This window comes from Schistocerca cancellata, chromosome 1 (assembly GCF_023864275.1).
Source record: "Schistocerca cancellata isolate TAMUIC-IGC-003103 chromosome 1, iqSchCanc2.1, whole genome shotgun sequence".
In the NCBI taxonomy this organism is placed as follows: Eukaryota; Metazoa; Arthropoda; class Insecta; order Orthoptera; family Acrididae; genus Schistocerca; species Schistocerca cancellata.
In genome coordinates, this window is record NC_064626.1 from 1,138,542,974 (window position 1) to 1,138,566,717 (window position 23,744).

Here is a 23,744-nt window from a genome sequence, read left to right on the forward strand (position 1 = left end):
ATAGCTTAATTAAAGAGGAGATACTGAACAGAATTGGGGAGAAAAGTAATTTGTGGCATTACTTAACCAAAACAAGAGATCGATTGGTGGACCACATCCTGGACAAAAGTCATCACTTTGACATTGGTGGGAAATGTAAAGGGGGAGGGCGGAAAAATGGTAAAGGGGACCAAATATCAACTTGGTGTAGCCAGCTCCAACGAATGGATGATAATGCATGGCCGAAAAGAATTTGTGAATGGACGGCAGCTGAGCGAAGAAAGAAACTTGGAAGGGCAGCGAGAAGATGGATAAAACACGTTAGTGATAAGAAGAATTCAAGGTGCGTTCAGGGGGAAGATAGTACTGATAGAAAACTATGGAAGTTGAGAAGCTGAAGACGACGACCGTCGCAGAAAAGCCGCGATCACACCCACACCCACCCACACACACACACACACACACAATATTGTGCAAAGCGGAACCAACTTTCGCAGGAAGTGTTCCTGCCAAGTAACAAAGCTCTATGAAACTTGGAGCATACAAAGAAAGAGCTGCTACTGTATAGTACAGTGAGTAACTGGAAGAAATAAGGAACGAGACTGACTGAAATGACACTTTTATTCAAAGACAATAAACGAACTGCGGTCACCGCAATTTATGGTGGCCTGGTGGTCATTACGTTTCTTAATATGGTGTGCGATCGCCACGGACGGCAAAGCATTCTCTGCACTGTGCTCCCTTGCTGGCCACAATGCTGGTAAGGGGTTCTTGTGGTAGGGCGTTCCATTCCTCTAGCAGCGCGGTTGCCTAATCTCATGCCACGCGTGCGTGGTGGGCCTTGGGTCGCGAGAAGGGACTGGCCGGTCCATACGCCGAGTGTCATCTCCTTCCGCGGAATCCGCCAGCAGTGATGATTGGTGCGGACGCGCGTTGTCATCCGCAAAAGTGAAGTAAGGGCCGAGTACACGGGTGCAGAGAAGCACGTGAAGAAGGAGTGCAGTGTCACGGCAACGTCTACTGGTGAGAAGTGGAGGCCAGTATGCCCGTGCAACGTGATACATCCTCGCGCTGTAACACCTGGACAACCAAAACGGTCGCTTTCGACAATGTTCCTGGATGCATTGCGTGTTCTCACCCTCACCATATGAGGGTACAGTGCTTCCAGTTACCTTCTGTACTACACTGTGGCAGTCCTTTCTACACTACTGGCAATTAAAATTGCTACACCAAGAAGAAATGCAGATGATAAACAGGTATTCATTGGACAAATATATTATACTAGAACTGACATGTGATTACATCTTCACGCAATTTGGGTGCATAGATACTGAGAAATCAGTACCCAGAACAACCACCTCTGGCCGTAATAACGGCCTTGATACCCCTGGGCATTGATCAAACAGAGCTTGGATGGCGTGTACAGGTACAGCTGCCCATGCAGCTTCAACACGATACCACAGTTCATCAAGAGTAGTGACTGGCGTATTGTGACGAGCCAGTTGCTCGGCCACCATTGACCAGACGTTTTCAATTGGTGAGAGATCTGGAGAATGTGCTGACCAGGGCAGCAGTCGAACATTTCCTGTATCCAGAAAGGCCCGTACAGGATCTGCAACATGCGGTCGTGCATTATCCTGCTGAAATGTAGGGTTTCGCAGGGATCGAATGAAGGATAGAGCCACGGGTCGTGACACATCTGAAATGTAACGTCCACTGTTCAAAGTGCCGTCAATGCGAGCAAGAAGTGACCGAGACGTGTAACCAATTGCACCCCACACCATCACGCCGGGTGATACGCCAGTATGGCGATGACGAATACACGCTTCGAATGTGCGTTCGCCGCGATGTCGCCAAACACGGATGCGACCATCATGATGCTGTAAACAGAACCTGGATTCATCCGAGAAACTGACGTTTTGCCATTCCTGTACCCAGGTGCGTCGTTGAGTACAGCATCGCAGGCGCTCCCGTCTGTGACAGCGTCAAGGGTAACCGCAGCCATGGTCTCCGAGCTGATAGTCCATGCTGCTGCAAACGTCGTCGAACTGTTCGTGCAGATGGTTGTTGTCTTGCAAACGTCCCCATCTTTTGACTCAGGGATCTAGACGTGGCTGCACGATCCGTTACAGCCATGCGGATAAGATGCCTGTCATCTCGACTGCTAGTGATACGAAGCCGTTGAGATCCAGCACGGCGTTCCGTATTTCCCTCCTGAACCCACCGATTCCATATTCAGCTGACAGTCATTCAATCTCGACCAACGCGAGCAGCAATGTCGCGATACGATAAACCGCAATCGCGATAGGCTACAATCCGACCTTTATCAAAGTCGGAAACGTGATGGTACGCATTTCTCCTCCTTACACGAGGCATCACAACAACGTTTCACCAGGCAACGCCGGTCAACTGCTGTTTGTGTACGAGAAATCGGTTGGAAACTTTCCTCATGTCAGCACGTTGTAGGTGTCGCCACCGGCGCCAACCTTGTGTGAATGATCTGAAAAGCTAATCATTTGCATATCACAGCATCTTCTTCCTGTCGGTTAAATTTCGCGTCTGTAGCTCGTCATCTTGGTGGTGTAGCAATTTTAATGGCCAGTAGTGTACTAATGGTCCAAGTTTCGTCGATATATGTGTCAGCTGGTACTGTTACATCGTGCACGAGTTTTGCACACATGTGTACAATTTCGTTCGTGACTTGCAAACGGTTCACTTGCAAACGGTCTTTATTCACATGAAGTGCTGAGTGCTATTGACAAGGGATTTCAGATCGATTCCGTATTCTTGGATTTCCGGAAGGCTTTTGACACTGTACCACACAAGCGACTCGTAGTAAAATTGCGTGCTTATGGAATATCGTCTCAGTTATGTGACTGGTTTTGTGATTTCCTTTCAGAGAGTTCACAGTTCCTAGTAATTGATGGAAAGTCATCGAGTAGAACAGAAGTGATTTGAGACGTTCCCCAAGGTAGTGTTATAGGCCCTTTGCTGTTCCTTATCTATATAAACGATTTAGGAGACAATCTGAGCAGCCGTCTTCGGTTGTTTGCAGATGACGCTGTCGTTTATAGACTAATAAAGTCATTTGAAGATCAAAACAAACTGCAAAACGATTTAGAAAAAATATCTGAATGGTGCGAAAAGTAGCAGTTGATCCTAAATAACGAAAAGTGTGAGGTCAACCACGTGAGTACTAAAAGGACTCGTTCACCTTCGGTTACACGAAAAATCAGTCTAATCTAAAAGCTGTAAATTCAGCTAAATACCTGGGTATTACAATTACGAACAACTTAAATTAGAAAAGCACACATAGAAAATGTTGTGGGGCATGCTAACCAAAGGCTGCATTTTATTGGCAGGACACTTAGAGAATGTAACAGCCCTACTAAGGAGACTGCCTACACTACGCTTGTCCGTCCTCTTTTAGAATACTGCTTCGCGGTGTGGGGATCCTTGCTCGATATCATTAAAAGAAAGGCGTTTTTCGTTGCGACGGAATCTTCTCACGAAATATCAGTCACCAACTTTCTTCTCCGAATGCGAAATTATTTTGTTGACACCGACCTACATAGGGCGGAACGATCACCACGATAAAATTAGGGAAATCAGAGCTCGTACGGAAATATATAAGTGTTCATTCTTTCCGCGTGCTATACGAGATTGGAATAATAGATAATTTTATTGTCAGGACGCTTAGAAAATGTAACAGACCTGCTAAGGAGACTGCTTACACTGCGCTTGTTCGTCCTCTTTTAGAATACTGCCGCGCGGTGTGGGACCCTTGTTGGAAATTATTAAAAGAAAGGCGTTTTTCGTTGCGACGGAATCTTCTCACGAAATCCCAATCACCAACTTTCTCCTCCGAATGCGAAAATATTTTGTTGACACCGACCTACATAGGGCGGAACGATCACCACGATAAAATAAGGGAAATCAGAGCTTGTACGGAAATATATGTGTTCATTCTTTCCGCGCGCTATACGAGATTGGTATAATAGATAGTTGTGAAGGTGGTTCGATGATCCCTCTGCCATGCACTTAAATGTGATTTGCAGAGTATCCACGTAAATGTAGATGTAGATCTATATCCACTTGTAGAGCGAGTTTGTCCCTTTGCCTGACGAGAACCTCTTTTCGTGCTCATTTCGCAGTTTTGCGCCGCTGTGGAAGTCAGAAGAGTCCGGCTTCGAGCCCATGGAGTGGGACTCGTACCACAAGGCTCATTTCCGGCCGAACAGGGCCGCCGAGTACCGAGGTGAGCAGGCGTGTACCACCTATTTTCGACTTATTTTGCATCTGTATCGAGATTTCTATATCAATTTGTAGTATTGCTTATGTTTAATGTTGTATCTGTCACGGAAATTCTTTGACTATGTATACATGTTTCAGTTATGTGAAACTTTTGAGCGATGTTGGTTAAATTATGCTTGTGACTTTAAATAATTACTAAAACGATAGTTATGTTGTTGTTGTTGCGGTCTTCAGTCCTGAGACTGGTTTGATGCAGCTCTCCATGCTACTCTATCCTGTGCAAGCTTCTTCATCTCCCAGCACCTACTGCAACCTACATCCTTCTGAATCTGCTTAGTGTATTCATCTCTTGGTCTCCCTCTACGATTTTTAGCCTCCACGCTGCCCTCCAATACTAAATTGGTGATCACTTGATGCCTCAGAATATGTCCTACCAAATCCCTTCTTCTAGTCAAGTTGTGCCACAAACTCCTCTTCTCCCCAATTTAATTCAATACCTCCTCATTAATTATATGATCTACCCATCTAATCTTCAGCATCCTTCTGTAGCACCATATTTCGAAGGTTTTATTCTCTTCTTGTCCAAACTACTTATCGTCCATATTTCACATCCATGCATGGCTACACTCCACACAAATACTTTCAGAAACGACTTGCTGACGCATAAATCTATACTCGATGTTAAAAAATTCCTCTTCTTCAGAAACGCTTTCCTTGCCACTGCCAGTCTACATTTTATATCCTCTCTACTTCGACCATCATCAGTTATTTTGCTCCCCAAATAGCAAAATTCCTTTACTACTTTAAGGTCTCGTTTCCTAATCTAATTCCCTCAGCATCACCCGACTTAATTCGACTACATTCCATGACCCTCTTGTTGTGTAATGTACTGTAAATGACTTGGTTCATACTTAGGGAACATAGGGTTGAATGTAAAAGACGTGGGGAAGCCACACAGCTACGTAAGTGGTCTGCCAGAGTGGAAAGATGTGCTTGGAGCAAAACTGGCAACTCGTCCTTTGTGACGGGTAAGGAATCTGGTTTGAGCATGGCTGTGGTTAACACCTCGCAAACAGAAGCGGATCATTATGGCTCATATTCGTGGAGTTTTTAGGTCAGAAGAGCTTAAAGGCAGTATTTAAGGGCCTCGGATGCTCCATTTGGTGATAGCATTACGATGCCATGGATTTTGGCCCTATAAAAACATAAATCCCACGCCAAGAAGATCTGTAACAGGGCGAGGCCAACAGTACTACCATGACTGCATCGCCGGTATGTTGACAGCCACTGCTAATTACGCCACAAGTGCCACCAGCCTTCCACTAAATTGTTTGTATTTGGCACTCTGTAAATGGGCCAGGTATTTGTGAAATTTGGTTAATTTTATAATAAGAATATTAGACTGGCAATAGCAAGGAAAACGTTTCTGAAGAAGAGAAATTTCTTAACATTGAGTATAGATTTAAGTGTCAGGAATTCGTTTCTGAAATTATTTGTATGGAGTGAAGCCATGTATGGAAGTGAAACATGGATGATAAATAGTTTGGACAAGAAGAGAATAGAAGCCTTCGAAACGTGGTGCTACAGAAGAATGCTGAAGATTAGATGGGTAGATCACATAACTAATGAGGAGGTATTGAATAGAATTGGGGAGGAGTTTGTGGCACAACTCGACTAGAAGAAGGGATCGGTTGGTAGGACATGTTCTGAGCTGTCAAGGGATCATCAATTTAGTATTGCAGGGCAGCGTGGAAGGTAAAAACCGTAGAGGGAGAGCAAGAGGTGAATACACTAAGCAGATTCAGAAGGATGTAGGTTGCGTTAGGTACTGGGAGATGAAGAAGCTTGCACAGGATAGAGTAGCATGGAGAGCTGCATCAAACCTGTCTCAGGACTGAAGACCACAACAACAACAACAATCGTGGTATTGCTAAAAACTCTATCTTACACATGAGATTATTCCAAATCACAAATCTGGACAGGAATCCTATCCTACTGAATTTAATTCCGAGTGTCCTAATTTATTATGGAAAGACTTATTCGACAGCTGTAAAAATACTTGTGATTGCGTTCTAAAGCCTGGAGTTATAGTGTTTAAAGTGCACTTTTATAATTTAAGAAATACTGCACTTCCAGTACATTTTAAATCAATCTGCAGTCATCTTCTTAAATAATTTTCCTAACTTGAAAAGCTGCCTGAAAATAGTACAGTTGTTCGTTAAATGAACAATAATATTGATCTGAAGTGAAGAAGATTATTAATTCTCGCAGTTATGCACTTTGATCCGAACTACAAAGTGTTATCAGTGTTCATTTCATGAGAAAGTGTTTGGTCTGTAGTTCTGTTAATGACCATGGCTCTTCAAACCATGAAAGTTTAACGGCTAGTTAATTAATGAAGCAAAGCAAAGGCTCCTTCAGAGCCAGTGTAGTTAGTTTTGAATTCCGTTTAATTGCTTCAAACGAGCTTAAGAAATAAATATTTACTGTGTTATCTATTCTATCGCAAGTTGGTTAATGCACAGGCAAGGAGACCCTGTACTACGCAGTGATGTTATAGAGTATGGTCATTAATAAATCCGCTGAATCATTTCATGCTCTTCCCTGTTTAGTACTGCTATTAGTTTCATTTGTAATGGTAACTGGTTCTATAAACTGCTGCATCTAGTTCATTTAAGGTACGTGTTGTTGAGGGCCCGTGTTACCGTTTGCTATCTGATTGACCATTTGTTTGGCTGACTTCCAAGTTAGTACATCATTTATCTGCAAACTTGGGTTTCTGTGTTGTAGTTTGAACAGATATAAAGAAAGAGTTTAGTGTGTGTGTGTGACATGAAAGGTTAGGTTAGCCTTAGCACTGCCTCCTGCTTTATTATAATACTTGACACTTGATGATGATGATGTTTGGATTGTGGGACGCTCAACTGCGCGATTATCAGCGCCCGTGCAAATTCGCAACCGTTTCTCAGTCCAATCTTCCACTTGCATGAATGAAGATGAAATGATGAGGAAAACACAAACACACACAAATTACTTGACACAAGAATGCCTCATTAGGACGGCGACCGATGTTAATACGTAATGTTACAACTTGCTTTTGTGCTGAGAGAACGTATGTTCCCTACCCACCTGTTTGCTATTGGTTATACTCTGCTGGAGAGTTTCGGAAACGAATCCCAGTCTGATTACTATTCAAGTAATGAATTGGTCCTGCTGTAAAAACAGCTCACGTTCTTTTGAGATGATCCACTAATGGAGCCAGTTTTTGAGCCCTCGAAAAGATGTGGCGTGTTGTTCGGAAAGGTGACTCTGCACGGTCGACAACAAAAAACAAACGGTAATCTGAAGGGGTGACGTCTGGTCAACATCCGGAGGAGAGGGGCGGGGGGTTGAGACATCCCATCGAAGTCCATTGGAGGTTTCCCTCACTTGGTTTGCAACATGTGGACTGGCATTGTCATGAAGCAGAATGACTTTGTCGTGTCCCCGAACATATTACGGGTGTTTGGCTTTAAGTGCGCGATTGAAATCGAGTAATTCTTTCTTCGTAACGTACACCATTTAGTGATTGAGTCGTCGAAACCAATTTCTGCAACTTTTTTGAGGAACATCTCCGTACGCTTCCGCTGGTGAACGACGACGTTCCGGAGGAGAATTATCTAGACGAAAACATAGTAGCAACATTTGCCGCAAATTGTCCTTTGTAGATACGAAACACGACGTTTTCGAGGCACTAAATAGCTATGTTCCTTTCATTGCACTCGATAGTCACACACAGATCGAAAAGCGTAGTGTTTCCACTGTTAAACAGGTCTCGTATCGCTGTCCGCCATGCTGCAGTGTATAGTACAAGTACTGCCCTCTCTTCGTCAACAGCGAGAAGTAATTCAATCTCCCAATAACTCCATAATAGCGTGTCCTCCATTAATTTTTGTATACAGTACAGGTCCTGATGGGATTCCAAGTCGGTTTTGCAGAGAGTACTGTACTGCTTTGGCTCCTTACTTAGCTTCCATTTATCGTGAATCTCTTGCCCAACGTAAAGTCCCGAGCGACTGGAACAAAGCGCAGGTGACGCCTGTATATAAGAAGGGTAGAAGGACGGATCCTCAAAATTACAGACCAATATCCTTAACATCGGTTTGTTGCAGGATTCTCGAACATATTCTCAGTTCGAATATAATGAATTTCCTTGAGACAGAGAAGTTGCTGTCCTTGCATCAGCACGGCTTTAGAAAGCATCGCTCATGCGAAACACAACTCGCCCTTTTTTCACATGATATCTTGTGACCATGGATAAAGGGTATCAGACGGATGCCATATTCCTTGACTTCCGGAAAGCGTTTGACTCGGTGCCCCACTGCAGACTCCTAACTAAGGTACGGGCATATGGGATTGGTTCCAAAATATGTGAATGGCTCGAAGACTTCTTAAGTAATAGAACCCAGTACGCTGTCCTCGATGGTGTGTGTTCATCGGAGGTGAGGGTATCATCTGGAGTGCCCCAGGGAAGTGTGGTAGGTCCGCTGTTCTTTTCTATCTACATAAATGATCTTTTGGATAGGGCTGTTTGCTGCTGATGCTGTGGTGTACAGGAAGGTGTCGTCGTTGAGTGACTGTAGGAGGATACAAGATGACTTGGACAGGATTTGTGATTGGTGTAAACAATGGCAGCTAACTCTAAATATAGATTAAGGTAAATTAATACAGATGAATGGGAAAAAGAATCCCGTAATGTTTGAACACTCCATTAGTAGTGTAGCGCTTGACACAGTCACGTCGATTAAATATTTGGGCGTAACATTGCAGAGCGATATGAAGTGGGACAAGCATGTAATGGCAGTTGTGGGGAAGGCGGATAGTCGTCTTCGGTTCATTGGTAGAATTTTGGGAAGATGTGGTTCATCTGTAAAGGAGACCGCTTATAAAACACTAATACGACCTATTCTTGAGTACTGCTCGAGCGTTTGGGATCCCTATCAGGTCGGATTGAGGGAGAACATAGAAGCAATTCAGAGGCGGGCTGCTAGATTTGTTACTGGTAGGTTTGATCATCACGAGAGTGTTACGGAAATGCTTCAGGAACTCGGGTGGGAGTCTCTAGAGGAAAGGAGGCGTTCTTTTCGTGGATCGCTACTGAGGAAATTTAGAGAACCATCATTTGAGGCTGACTGCAGTACAATTTTACTGCCGCCAACTTATATTTCGCGGAAAGACCACAGAGATATGATAAGAGAGATTAGGGCTCGTACAGAGGCATATAGGCAGTCATTTTTCCCTCTTTTTGTTTGGGAGTGGAACAGGGAGAGAAGATGCTAGTTGTGGTGCGAGGTACCCTCCGCCACACACCGTATTGTGGATTACGGAGTATGTATGTAGATGTACAGGGTGTTTCAAAAATGACCGGTATATTTGAAACGGCAATAAAAACTAAACGATAGAAATACACCGTTTGTTGCAATATGCTTGGGACAACAGTACATTTCAGGCGGACAAACTTTCGAAATTACAGTAGTTACAATTTTCAACAACAGATGGCGCTGCAAGTGATGTGAAAGATATAGAAGACAACGCAGTCTGTGGGTGCGCCATTCTGTACGTCGTCTTTCTGCTGTAAGAGTGTGCTGTTCACAACGTGCAAGTGTGCTGTAGACAACATGGTTTATTCCTTAGAACAGAGGATTTTTCTGGTGTTGGAATTCCACCGCCTAGAACACAGTGTTGTTGCAACAAGACGAAGTTTTCAACGGAGGTTTAATGTAACCAAAGGACCGAAAAGCGATACAATAAAGGATCTGTTAGAAAAATTTCAACGGACTGGGAACGTGACGGATGAACGTGCTGGAAAGGTAGGGCGACCACGTACGGCAACCACAGAGGGCAACGCGCACCTAGTGCAGCAGGTGATCCAACAGCGGCCTCGGGTTTCCGTTCGCCGTGTTGCAGCTGCGGTCCAAATGACGCCAACGTCCACGTATCGTCTCATGCGCCAGAGTTTACACCTCTATCCATACAAAATTCAAACGCGGCAACCCTCTCAGCGCCGCTACCATTGCTGCACGAGAGACATTCGCTAACGATATAGTGCACAGGATTGATGACGGCGATATGCATGTGGGAAGCGTTTGGTTTACTGACGAAGCTTATTTTTACCTGGATGGCTTCGTCAATAAACAGAACTGGCGCATATGGGGAACCGAAAAGCCCCATGTTGCAGTCCCACCGTCCCTGCATCCTCAAAAAGTACTGGTCTGGGCCGCCATTTCTTCCAAAGGAATCATTGGCCCATTTTTCAGATCCGAAACGATTACTGCATCACGCTATCTGGACATTCTTCGTGAATTTGTGGCGGTACAAACTGCCTTAGACGACACTGCGAACACCTCGTGGTTTATGCAAGATGATGCCCGGCCACATCGCACGGCCGACGTCTTTAATTTCCTGAATGAATATTTCGATTATTGTGTGATTGCTTTGGGCTATCCGAAACATACAGGAGGCGGCGTGGATTGGCCTCCCTATTCGCCAGACATGAACCCCTGTGACTTCTTTCTGTGGGGACACTTGAAAGACCAGGTGTACCGCCAGAATAAAGAAACAATTGAACAGCTGAAGCAGTACATCTCATCTGCATGTGAAGCCATTCCGCCAGACACGTTGTCAAAGGTTTCGGGTAATTTCATTCAGAGACTACGCCATATTATTGCTACGCATGGTGGATATGTGGAAAATATCGTACTATAGAGTTTCCCAGACCGCAGCGCCATCTGTTGTTGAAAATTGTAACTACTGTAATTTCGAAAGTTTGTCTGCCTGAAAATGTACTGTTGTCCCAAGCATATTGCAACAAACGGTGTATTTCTATCGCTGCTCGTTTAGTTTTTATTGCCGTTTCAAATATACCGGTCATTTTTGAAACACCCTGTAGATGCTGTACGTAGTTAGAACAGTTTACGAACAACACTTTTTACTGCTTATTGTAGATGAGAAGATCTGATCAATCAAACCGCTCACCCTTGTTTAAATTTGCGATCAAGAAAAAATAAATATTACAGTAATATGTATGTAAGATATGATCTTCCAGGTTTTGTTGGCTTTATTGATTAACAGTGTGCTCTTCGATGTTCATCCTAAGTCGTTAGCTCTGTTTTCTTCAAGAAAAGCTGAATTAAACATTCGGCTGCGCATCCAGAAACAGACCGTTATTTACTGCACCACGACATGTAACGGCCAGTGGAACTCCACTGTGGCTGCACCGTGAGCCGAGACAACGCCCGGTCTGTTGACGGGTACAGACCGAACAGACTCATCTTTAGACTCAAGTATTCACGGGCTCTACGAGACAGGAGATGTGGGGACTAAGTTGGTGCTATCTGCAAGTCACGTCATTGCCCACGTCGCTAGACTCCCAGTACCCAGTTAGCCATAGGACGTTAAACTTAAAACTGTCTATTGTCGCCGCCAATATAGCATTAAAAGCTCACAGCTGTTCCGAACACGTCACCGGGACTCGAACTCGAGTGCCTCGTATTTCGTAGGCAGGCGCCTTGTGTAGGAGTAACAGTAGGAACACATCGTCAGTGCCCACAGCGAGATTCACAGCCTGACTGTTGAGGCGGCTGTTCACGATGTGCAGGGAGTTTGACAGTGTCAGAGAAAATGTCATCAGTCCAATGGAGTTCAGCACTTAGGAGAGTTTGTTCTCCGGCTAATCTCCCGCCATTGCACCGTTGTCGATTTCATCGCGATTGCCTCAGTGCTTTTTATGACAGCGAATACAGACCTCACATGTCGGTCGATAATTTGAGCGTATCAGAGTTGGACTAAGGACATAGTGTACAGCCTGAATGTGACGTCCCTGTTTACAAAATTGCTTGTCAGAGATTCGTTAAATCTATTGGCCGATCGCTTCCCGCTTGGGAGTGTAAAGCCGTTTCGTCACACATTGAGCGCAAGCGACTTTTGTGAAATGACTGACAAAGTGGCCACGGGTTGTCCACTGCCCCTGAAAGTGGCTCAGCTGTACGCGAGGGACGCGTCTTTAGCCTTCTCTTCGCGTGTCTTCACACTGCAGGCGGCTTTACAGCTACTGCCACAGGCTTCTGAGGCTATCAGATGGGCCTGGTAAATTCCTGTTCTGATACGGAAGTAGTGTCTGGAAAGGGACCTTTTGGATATCAAATAAGTCCGAAGATGCGATCGCTTTCAGACCTATAATTGCCTCTTTCTGATACATACCGATTCAGAGTTCTTTTTCCTCCTTTGACAAATTTCGAATTGCACAAATAGCAGTAGCAATTTATCATAAATAAGAGTGTGAAAACAGGCTACATAGTGGAATACTGAAGTTAAGGTCTTAGCACAAAAAGTTTACCACAGCGTCATACCCACATCACGTCCCTAGTTGGCAACATGCGCAGTACCCTATGCTCACTCCACAGATTTTCCGACACTGTTATCGACAAAATCTCTGGCAGCGTGGCAACAGACGACAGTCAGTTGTTCCTAGTGAGAAAGATGGAGGCAATCATCGAGCTCGAGTTTTCAGTGCAATTTGTCGCTGCAGCAATATCGAGAATACGTTATAATTACGGGTAAGGACTCATTTTTTAAAATTTATTATTCATTTGAGTTTTTACGACACGGTTTAGCCACTTGCCCGGGGTGCGTTGTTTACATAGACTGTTCGGGTCTAGTTTAGCAGGGGATACAACCCGTCGGCTTTGACCAATGACGTTAGAATTGGCCAGAGAGCATGTATTACAAAGATGAAAGAGCTGAGAAGAATGTTCAGAAACAAAGGAATGCAAGAGAGAAAAACTGTACTTCACATATATAAGGGCCGGGTCTAGTGAAGCAGGGGATACAACCCGTCGGCTTTGAACAATGACGTCATTCCTTAATCATAGATAGTAATGTCTTCACTTCGAGGTATAGATAATAAAGCAGTTCTGTGTTCTAATGAGCGCTATAATTAAAATAATTGAATGTGAATCTAAAAGCGATCGCTTGATATTAGATACAGATGCTTCAGTAGCTGATAAGTGTTTTTTGGCTTTAAAAAAAAATCTCACGAGATAGAATAAACTGATCCTAAGATACAGATGCTTCAGTAGCTGATAAGTGTTTTTTGGCTTTTTAAAAAAAAATCTCACGAGATAGAATAAACTGATCCTACTTTATTAAGCAATCAATAAAAAAACTAAACTAAAACATAACAGCAAAAGACAAGTGAAACACAAAGGTTAAATAAACAGTCAAAACATATAAAATGAAACAGGTTGCAAATGTAACGTACGTATATTTACACCTATTCGTAAGTAGGATCAGTTTATTCTATCTCGTGAGATTTTTTTATTAAAAAGCCAAAAAACACTTATCAGCTACTGAAGCATCTGTATCTTAGGATCAGTTTATTCTATCTCGTGAGATTTTTTTTAAAAAAGCCAAAAAACAGTTATCAGCCACTGAAGCATCTGATACAGATGCTTCAGTGGCTGATAAGTGTTTTTTGGCTTTTTTAAAAAAAATCTCACGAGATAGAATAAACTGATCCTAAGATACAGATGCTTCAGTAGCTGATAAGTGTTTTTTGGCTTTAAAAAAAAATCTCACGAGATAGAATAAACTGATACTACTTTATGTTAGTAATAGCGGAGACGAAATATACAGCACATCTACAATTTGTATCCCGTGTTCCACTTAAGGATTACTGAAGCGGAGGATACATCGTTCAGGTGAAGAACAGGGCAGTAATGCTAGTGAAAACGAAGAAATCGCCTTACGACAAACTCGTATTCCGGACTGTACTTAAGCAACACACTTCGAATGAGCTTTTAATTTGTATCGGGTTTCATTTGCGGTTTAGTGAAGCAGGGGATACATAGTTCAAGTGAACAACAGGACAGCAATGCTAGTTGAAACTAAGAAATCGACTACGCTGAACTTGTATCCCGTACTGCACTTACGCAATACAGTTCGAAAGACTTTCGAGATACAACTGACATACATGTAACGTGATGTATTCTTTGCTACTAATTCCATTCATTTCTTTCCATTGTATTTTGCGGAGAAATACTAAGATACAAACACGCGATATCGTTAACGTGAAAATACTACTGGCCCTTACATATGTGAAATAAAGTTTATCTCGTGATGTATTCTTTGCTACTAATTTCATTCATTTCTTTCCATTGTATTTTGCGGAGAAATACTAAGATACAAACACGCGATATCGTTAACGTGAAAATACTACTGGCCCTTACATATGTGAAATAAAGTTTATCTCTCTCGCATTCCTTTGTTACTCAACATTCTCCTCAGCTCTTTCATCTTTGTAATACATGCTCTCTGGCGACTTGTGACGTCATTGTTCAAAGCCGACGGGTTGTATCCCCTGCTACACTAGACCCCTCACATGTGGTGATTAAGTGATCTAATACAATTTTAAACAGTTTTGTATGCTTATTCAGACTTGATGACATTCACGAGAGTCCAGATAGCTAACAGGTGATAGTATATAACTAGTAGGTTTGACTGAAACTGTGGAAATGTCATTATTGGTATTATTGCCCGTCCTCATACAAACGGTGGTAATTCCCAAGAATGATTGCCTATAGAAGTTGGAGCGCTGCAAACGATACATATCGAAGTTTCGATAGCAAATCGATCATGGAAGTCTCGTGGTGCGCGTTACGAGTATGTTTGAAGGTGTCAATAGAGAACGACAAAAGAAAAGCAGTAGAGAAGCACTGGTAATTTGAAAGGAGACGACTTACCTTAGTCCTCGTCGGTGTTGTCGTCTTGTGACAGTCCGCGCGATGTATAAGCTGCAGGGACAAGTCCTTTTTTGCCATACCCGGAGTAAACTCTGCCAATATCGCGTAGGAATATCGGCAGAGTGTCGCATGCGTCGACATTCCCCTGCAGACCCAAGTTATGAAAGTATAGGAACTGGAACAAATAGAGTTCGTCCCTCTGTCGTGGACGGCCTTCTCTTTTTATGGTTGACTTGATAGACTTCCACAGGCGTTCTATGTTCTGGGTGTGGACACTGGCGTCATCTGAAGAGACAAACTCGACAGAGTGGTTCACAAATTCGTGCTCGAACCCTTCAGCTTTGAGACTCTGGTATGACAGAAACCCGTCGGTGATGACTTTTGTTCCTGGCAGTATGAAATGCTTTATAAGACCCACTAGAGTCACCTTGTCTCGCGACAACACCCTGACAACGAAACACTTGCGTGACTTCCTTTCTATGCCACCAAAAACCCAAATATGATATACTTCAGTTTTAGTAGGCCTCCCTCTCTTGATTCTTTCGCCTAGCAATGTGAGACTCGTCTACTTCCACTATTTTCTTCGGTCCACCAATTGGCACACTGTCGTTTGTCACTATGACGTAGCACACTTCTCAGCAAAACCCGAAGTAATCACAGACGGTATTCGCCGATATCTCAGTTTCTGATGCTGTGGCTTGCCGAGTGTAATCACGAATCCAGCACGACACAAAAATTATGCTCGTATCAATCGATAATTTAGAGGACTCGAACCACGTATTTTTCTTGATGCTGGTTCGCTTTCCACAAAGTCCGCAATGAAATTGCAATGGAATATCAGTGTCCGCACTCCTCTTACGCAGTTTCACAGACTTCGCAGCACCGCAGTCAATACAGTCTCTCGTGTTGTCGACGTGCAGAAGTCCATATTTCCGAGAAAAAGTCAAACATTTGTCTACACTGCATATGCATGGAATGAGAGTTCTCCATGTGAAGCAATCCGCAGACGAAACTTGAGAAGCAGCACTCGTTACACTCGCTATGAAGGGAAAATGTCACAAACAATTATGGCCGGAACGTAATGTACTGAAACTGAAGAAACAACGCAAAACTGATACAAATGACGATCACAAGTAATTTATCATAACGCGCGCCACGAGACCTCCATAATCGATTTACTATCGCACCTTCGATATGTATCGATTGCGGCGCTACAACTTCGATAGGCAATCATTCTTGGAAATTACCCAAACGGTTTGGTGCTGGATATCTGCTTATTCAGAAATCATGCCAGGATGACGCAATCGGTCGGGCGGATCTACCAAGCGTTGTCGCAGTACTTGCGGCGGAAGTATTCGTTGCCGTATAAAGAACGTCCCGCTAATTTATGAAGGAAATTGCACTTATAAATAATATCGTTCTTTTTTCAGTTGGGAATTTGATCAGAAGTTATTGTAGACGTTGATGTTGACGCTCGTGACTACTCTTAGAATTCTTCCGTTAAACCAGTAGTGAATTTTCGGATAGCTGGTTTTCTTGAAATGATATGCGTCTGCCCTCAGTTGTTACCTTTTCACATTGTTCCAAAATTCTTTGACGCTCTCTCACGGGTTAAACCAACAATCAAGCCATTGTCTTCTGTAGTCCCACACAGTATGAATTTTACGGGCAGGAACAGTTTTCTGGCACGTGTCTTACAATCATCTCATAAGGTATCGGGTTCGTACACCGCTTCGAAGAATTTTAGCACCAATGATCCTAACCACTGCAGCTACTTTACCTTCGACGAAATCTTTGTGATCAATCAATTTCACATTCACGTACGTTGGCTATTTGTTAAATTTGAATGTGTTTACTAGATGAACTGTTCCAGGGGATATCAGCGAATTAGCAGCGTCATCTTGCAGCAATGTTTCAACGACTTTCTTATCGCCAACTTCGCCAGAGAAAAAAAAAACATAAATCATTTTCTTTTACTTTCGGATTTAATTGAGTTGGAAATTATCGACCTTTCAGGGAAAGGGCTCGGTAAAAATAGCGAGAGATAATCGTCCGCTGACATGTTACAAGGGCAACTGTTGTTGTTGTGGTCTTCAGTCCAGAGACTGGTTTGATGCAGCTCTCCATTCTACTCTATCCTGTGCAAGTTTCTTCATCTCCCAGTACCTACTGCAACCTACATCCATCTGAATCTGTTTAGCGTATTCACCTCTTGCTCTCCCTCTACGATTTTTACCCTATGCGCTGCCCTCCAGTGCTAAATTGGTAATCCCTTGATGCCTCAGAATATGTCCGACTAACCGGTCCCTTCTTCTAGTCAAACTGTGCCACAAATTTCTATTCTCCCCAGTTCTAGTCAATACCTCCTCATTAGTTATGTGATCTACCCATCTAATCTTCAGCATTCTTTTGTAGCACCACATTTCGAAAGCTTCTATTCATTTTTTGTCTAAACTATTTATCGTCCTCGTTTCACTTCCATACGTGGCTACACTCCATACAAATACTTTCAGAAACGACTTCCAGACACTTAAAACTATACTCGATGTTAACAAATTTCTCTTCTTCAGAATCGCTTTGCTTGCCATTGCCAGACTACAGGTTACATCCTCTCTACTTCGACCATCATTAGTTATTTTGCTCCTCAAATAGCAAACTCATTTACTACTTTAAGCGTCCCATTTCCTAAACTGATTCCCTCAGCATCACCCGATTTAATTCGACTACATTCCGTTATCCTCGTTTTGCTTTTGTGGGTGTTCATCTTATATCCTCCTTTCAAGACACTGTCCATTCCGTTCAGCTGCTCTTCCAGGTCATCGGCAAACCTCAAAGTTTTTGTTTCTTCTCCATGGATTTTAATTCCTACTCCGAATTATTCTTTTGTTTCCTTTACTGCTTGCTCAATATGCAGATTTAATAACATCTGGGATAGGCTACAACACTGTCTCACTCCCTTCCCAACCACTGCTTCCCTTTCATGGCCCTCGACTCTTATAACTGTCATCTGTTTTCTGTACAAATTGTAAATAGCCTTTCGCTCCCTGTATTTTACCCCAGCCACCTTCAGAATTTGAAAGAGAGTATTCCAGTCAACATTGTCAAAAGCTTTCTCTAAGTCTACAAATGCTAGAAACGTAGGTTTGCCTTTCCTTAATCTATTTTCTAAGATGAGTCGTAGGGTCAGTATTGCCTCACGTGTCCCAACATTTCTGCGGAATCCAAACTGATCTTCCCCGAGGTAGGCTTCTACCAGTTTTTCCATTCGTCTGTAAAGAATTCGTGTAAATATTTTGCAGGGATGGCTTATTAAACTGATAGTTTGGTAATTTTCACATCTGTCAACACATGCTTTCTTTGGGATTGGAATTATTATATTCTTCTTGAAGTCTGAGGGTATTTTGCCTGTCTCATACATCTTGCTCACCAGATGGTAGAGCTTTCTCAGGGCTGGCTCTCCCAAGGCTATCAGTAGTTCTAATGGAATGTTGTCTACTCCCGGGGCAGCTATGGAAAAATATTTCAGGGGTGGCCGACCGGTGGTGTTGAACCGGCCTCGTCGTCCGGCGAAATAACATGAGCCACGTGCACGACCGTGTATTACAAACGAAACTATTTGTTCTGTTTATGAAGAGATACTACCGGCTTCAAAAATCACTCGGATAATGACACTCGGATAACCGGGAATTTGCTGTCGTGGGCTTCTGGAAGGTATTACCTGGCTGTGTAACCTAGAACTCGCTAGACCACAGTAGTATTGGCCCCAAGAAGGAAACTTTGTGTGGATTCACACGAGCGAGTAACAGACGCACCTGGTAGCAGCGTAAAATGTCGTCTGGTACACACTCGACCACATCGCGCAGGAAGTGTGGCTGCAGGATTGTTTGTTTGTTTTTAAGATGTTCCATGGATCACTTTGCACGATAGATCGCAGTGACGGGAACGAGTCATACATTCACATCGCAAATTAATTTGTACATACGGTTGCATTCAGAACATTTCTATTTTTTTAAGATATGCCGATATGAATAGAAATTCTAAGGAATAGAACGAATTGTCAAGGAGTAATTTTCTGAGATTGTTATCAAATTTTACTTTGCTGTCTGTCGGAAATTTATATCACTGGGCAAATGGTTAAAAATTTTTGGTGCAGCATTGTGCAACCCTTTTTGTGCTAAAGACAAACTTAATGTGGAGTAATGAACGTCATTTATCCTTCTGGTGCTGCAATTGTGTACCTCATTGTTCCTCTTGAACTGTAGTGGATTATGCCGGCCGGGGTGGCCGAGCGGTTCTAGGCGCTACAGTCTGGAACCGCGCGACCGCTACGGTAGCGGGTTCGAATCTGCCTCGGGCATGGATGCGTGTGATGTCCTTAGGTTAGTTAGGTTTAAGTTGCTCAAGTTCTAGGGGACTGATGACCTCAGAAGTTAAGTCCCATAGTGCTCAGAGCCATTTTGTAGTTGGATTATTTGCAACATACTTCGTGAGGGAATAAATAAATATACTGTGAAGCAGTTGTCAGAATGCCCAAGTCCTTCAACAGATGTCTACAAGACGATCGTTTGTGAGCAGCACATATTATTCTCACAGCACGTTTTTGCTCAGTGAAGACCTGTTTTCTTAAAGATGAGCTACCCCAGAACATCATTCCATATGACGTTATTGAATAAAAATATGCAAAATATGTGAACGTACGGATTTCTCTCTTCCCATGATTTGCAATATTGTAAGTGAAAATGTTATCAGAGTTCCAAAATGTCTTTTTTAAAAAAAAATGGTTCAAATGGCTCTGAGCATTATGGGACTTAACATCTGAGGTCATCAGTCCCCTAAACTTAGAACTACTTGAACCTAACTAACCTAAGGACATCACACACATCCATGCCCGAGGCAAGATTCGAACCTGCGACCCTAGCGGTCGCGCGGTTCCAGACTGAAGCGCCCAGAACCGCTCGGTCACACCGGCCGGCCTTCGTTTTGTTCCTCGTGTTGGTTATCGTTGATTCGTTGAGGTTATGTTGCTCGAGATGCTGCTTCGTATAACAAAGACGGGTAAACTTGGATCTGTCTCGACTGCTTTAGGACTGAGAAGGCCTGTAAAGGCGAGAGAAAGCTGGGGGAAAACGAATGGGTTCTTCGAAGGAACAATTCCATTCGTGCTTCGTTACTGAAGGAGCTGGGATCCTTTGATTTCCGAAATTGCTTAGGAGTAGATGAGAAATGTTTCCCTGAGCTGCTGGAGCTCGTCAAGCCATATTCGAATAAAAGAATACTGTGATGAGAGGAGCTGTTAGCTGTGAGGAGATGCTCGTAGCTGTAAGGTTTCTAGCTAATGGCACAACTCATCGCGGGCTCTAACTCACAACAGGCAACGTAAATAACAGGCGCCTGAAGAAACAGAGCAGAGTAAAGCAAAACACATGATTTTCGTATAAACGCTATGTATTTACTTATGGATGCAGCGTAGAAGATGTTATCTACAAGTTTAAGACACTCATTTCATATTAGAAGTAAAAAGAGTAAAAATGGTGAAATTCTGGTGGCTCACATCGTGTAATAAATAAAGCAATAGATACATAAGAAATAACGCATTTAGCAGCTGTTAGAAATGGAACAAAATACTACACTTGATTTCCCATAGGCTGGATTTTTTAAGCTCTAGCTACAATGAAGCACTGACTGTATTCGGGTTCTATTTATGATATGTGTCTGAAAGTAATTCGTCCTCATTTCGCTTTATACATTTAATTTTTGATGAGCACCGGAAATTAAACTTGAAGACAGAAATACTCATAGCCGACGGAATCTTATTTATGAAAAATATATGTTTTACTAAGTTAACACCAAAGTCTTCTGATGATGGCATCGTGTCGCATTGTGGATAATTATGACTAATGAAACCAACATTTCGTCCACGGTTACAACGAGCTCCTTCTGAGTCTACTGGTCTAATACATTATACGATGAGTGCTCTACTGAACATTTCATTACGTCACAATTAAAAAAACGTTCATATTATTGATCTCTTGTGGCGGAGGGACTGGGAGCCTTTATTGTAATTTGTTTCCAGTGGTTGAGGGAGTGCAGATCTGTTGTCATCTGTTGCCTCTTTCAGTGTGTGCCATGATCAGTAGTCATCGGTGAACGGCATGTGGACCCTTGGTTTCCTTGTGCCGGACATGGGCCATACAAGACCGAAACGTCAGTGCGACCAGTGATAGTTATTTACAATATGACGTGATATCGTACACAAAAAACTCTCGTGTAGCTGACTCTGGCCACGGAAGCTTACGCAGTTACACTCCTGGAAATTGAAATAAGAACACCGTGAATTCATTGTCCCAGGAAGGGGAAACTTTATTGACAAATTCCTGGGGTCAGATACATCACATGATCACACTGACAGAACCACAGGCACATAGACACAGGCAACAGAGCATGCACAATGTCGGCACTAGTACAGTGTATATCCACCTTTCGCAGCAATGCAGGCTGCTATTCTCCCATGGAGACGATCGTAGAGATGCTGGATGTAGTCCTGTGGAACGGCTTGCCATGCCATTTCCACCTGGCGCCTCAGTTGGACCAGCGTTCGTGCTGGACGTGCAGACCGCGTGAGACGACGCTTCATCCAGTCCCAAACATGCTCAATGGGGGACAGATCCGGAGATCTTGCTGGTCAGGGTAGTTGACTTACACCTTCTAGAGCACGTTGGGTGGCACGGGATACATGCGGACGTGCATTGTCCTGTTGGAACAGCAAGTTCCCTTGCCGGTCTAGGAATGGTAGAACGATGGGTTCGATGACGGTTTGGATGTACCGTGCACTATTCAGTCTCCCCTCGACGATCACCAGTGGTGTACGGCCAGTGTAGGAGATCGCTCCCCACACCATGATGCCGGGTGTTGGCCCTGTGTGCCTCGGTCGTATGCAGTCCTGATTGTGGCGCTCACCTGCACGGCGCCAAACACGCATACGACCATCATTGGCACCAAGGCAGAAGCGACTCTCATCGCTGAAGACGACACGTCTCCATTCGTCCCTCCATTCACGCCTGTCGCGACACCACTGGAGGCGAGCTGCACGATGTTGGGGCGTGAGCGGAAGACGGCCTAACGGTGTGCGGGACCGTAGCCCAGCTTCATGGAGACGGTTGCGAATGGTCCTCGCCGATACCCCAGGAGCAACAGTGTCCCTAATTTGCTGGGAAGTGGCGGTGCGGTCCCCTACGGCACTGCGTAGGATCCTACGGTCTTGGCGTGCATCCGTGCGTCGCTGCGGTCCGGTCCCAGGTCGACGGGCACGTGCACCTTCCGCCGACCACTGGCGACAACATCGATGTACTGTGGAGACCTCACGCCCCACGTGTTGAGCAATTCGGCGGTACGTCCACCCGGCCTCCCGCATGCCCACTATACGCCCTCGCTCAAAGTCCGTCAACTGCACTTACGGTTCACGTCCACGCTGTCGCGGCATGCTACCAGTGTTAAAGACTGCAATGGAGCTCCGTATGCCACGGCAAACTGGCTGACACTGTCGGCGGCGGTGCACAAATGTTGCGCAGCTAGCGCCATTCGACGGCCAACACCGCGGTTCCTGGTGTGTCCGCTGTGCCGTGCGTGTGATCATTGCTTGTACAGCCCTCTCGCAGTGTCCGGAGCAAGTATGGTGGGTCTGACACACCGGTGTCAATATGTTCTTTTTTCCATTTCCAGGAGTGTATATACATTTTACAGTCTCTTGTGTGGCACATGGAACCATTACGAAATCGCTAAAAAAAAAAAAAAAAAATGGAGCGAGTGCTTCATTTCCTGCATCTCTGTCGCTCTACTACTCATGCGCCGTGTCTCACAAACATCTACGTGTACAATCTTTAAGGTTATCCAGAAGCTCAGTCACCAAAGTTACATCCGCACGCTCTCTAGCCTGTTAATCGTACATCAGACAGCGTTTACTCCCGCGCACAGTGACACAAGACGAATTTATGTCAGGCAGTTGGTACGACAGAGCAACAGTGATTTTTGGGGGGGGGGGGGGGTAGCTCAGAGCGCTGTAGGGGAAACGCCGAGAGCTGGAGGGAAAGTGCCGTTCTAAACTCAAGCCTACACTCACATTTTTGGGAAATACTAAGTGGGGCCCCTCCACGGCCACACTTGCATGGTGACCATTCAAAACGTCTGTCAGCTCTCCTTTGGTTAGTAATTGAAAAGAATTCCGTCGAAAATGCAGAGATATATTTCCGCTTGGTTTGTTAACGAATTGTAACTTTAAGAGAAGAGTCACAAGTGGTGAATATTGAGTAAAACCTATACATTTCTCTTTTTGCCGTATTAAAATTGGCTTCTTTTTCTAACACTCAGCGGAGTTTATACAGTCTCACTTCACTAACATGTTGTGAAGACACAGTTGCGAGAGAATTCTGTAACAGTGATTTATCTAGTTTATTAAATGAGGAACTGAGGAAAAGTAAGGTCAGTATCTTATGAAGAAGCACATCCTCAGTACAAAGTAAACGTATAACGACTTCGAACATGTTTTCCAAAACCCATAGCTTTTCTTGTTTCACCAGCTATCGATCGCCCTTAAAAATTACATTCTTTTATCAGAAACGTCTGTAGTTAGTGGAATAACTCGGTAGATAGTGAAATTTTGCATAATAATCATATGGCAAAATATTCTCCTCTTTCTGTGCTATCATTTGCCAAAATCTCATTTCAGTGTCTCAAACC

The 23,744-nt window shown here is 43.8% G+C and overlaps 1 protein-coding gene across 1 annotated transcript in view; it reads left to right on the forward strand.

The window, feature by feature from the left end:
* Nucleotides 1-23,744, forward strand: part of LOC126134931 (LIM domain-binding protein 3-like) — a 196,265-nt gene that overhangs the window by 83,810 nt on the left and 88,711 nt on the right. The window contains exon 6 of the mRNA XM_049915196.1: nucleotides 4,134-4,237. Within this exon, the coding sequence (XP_049771153.1) occupies nucleotides 4,134-4,237 (104 nt within the window). The remainder of the gene's footprint in view (nucleotides 1-4,133; nucleotides 4,238-23,744) is intronic.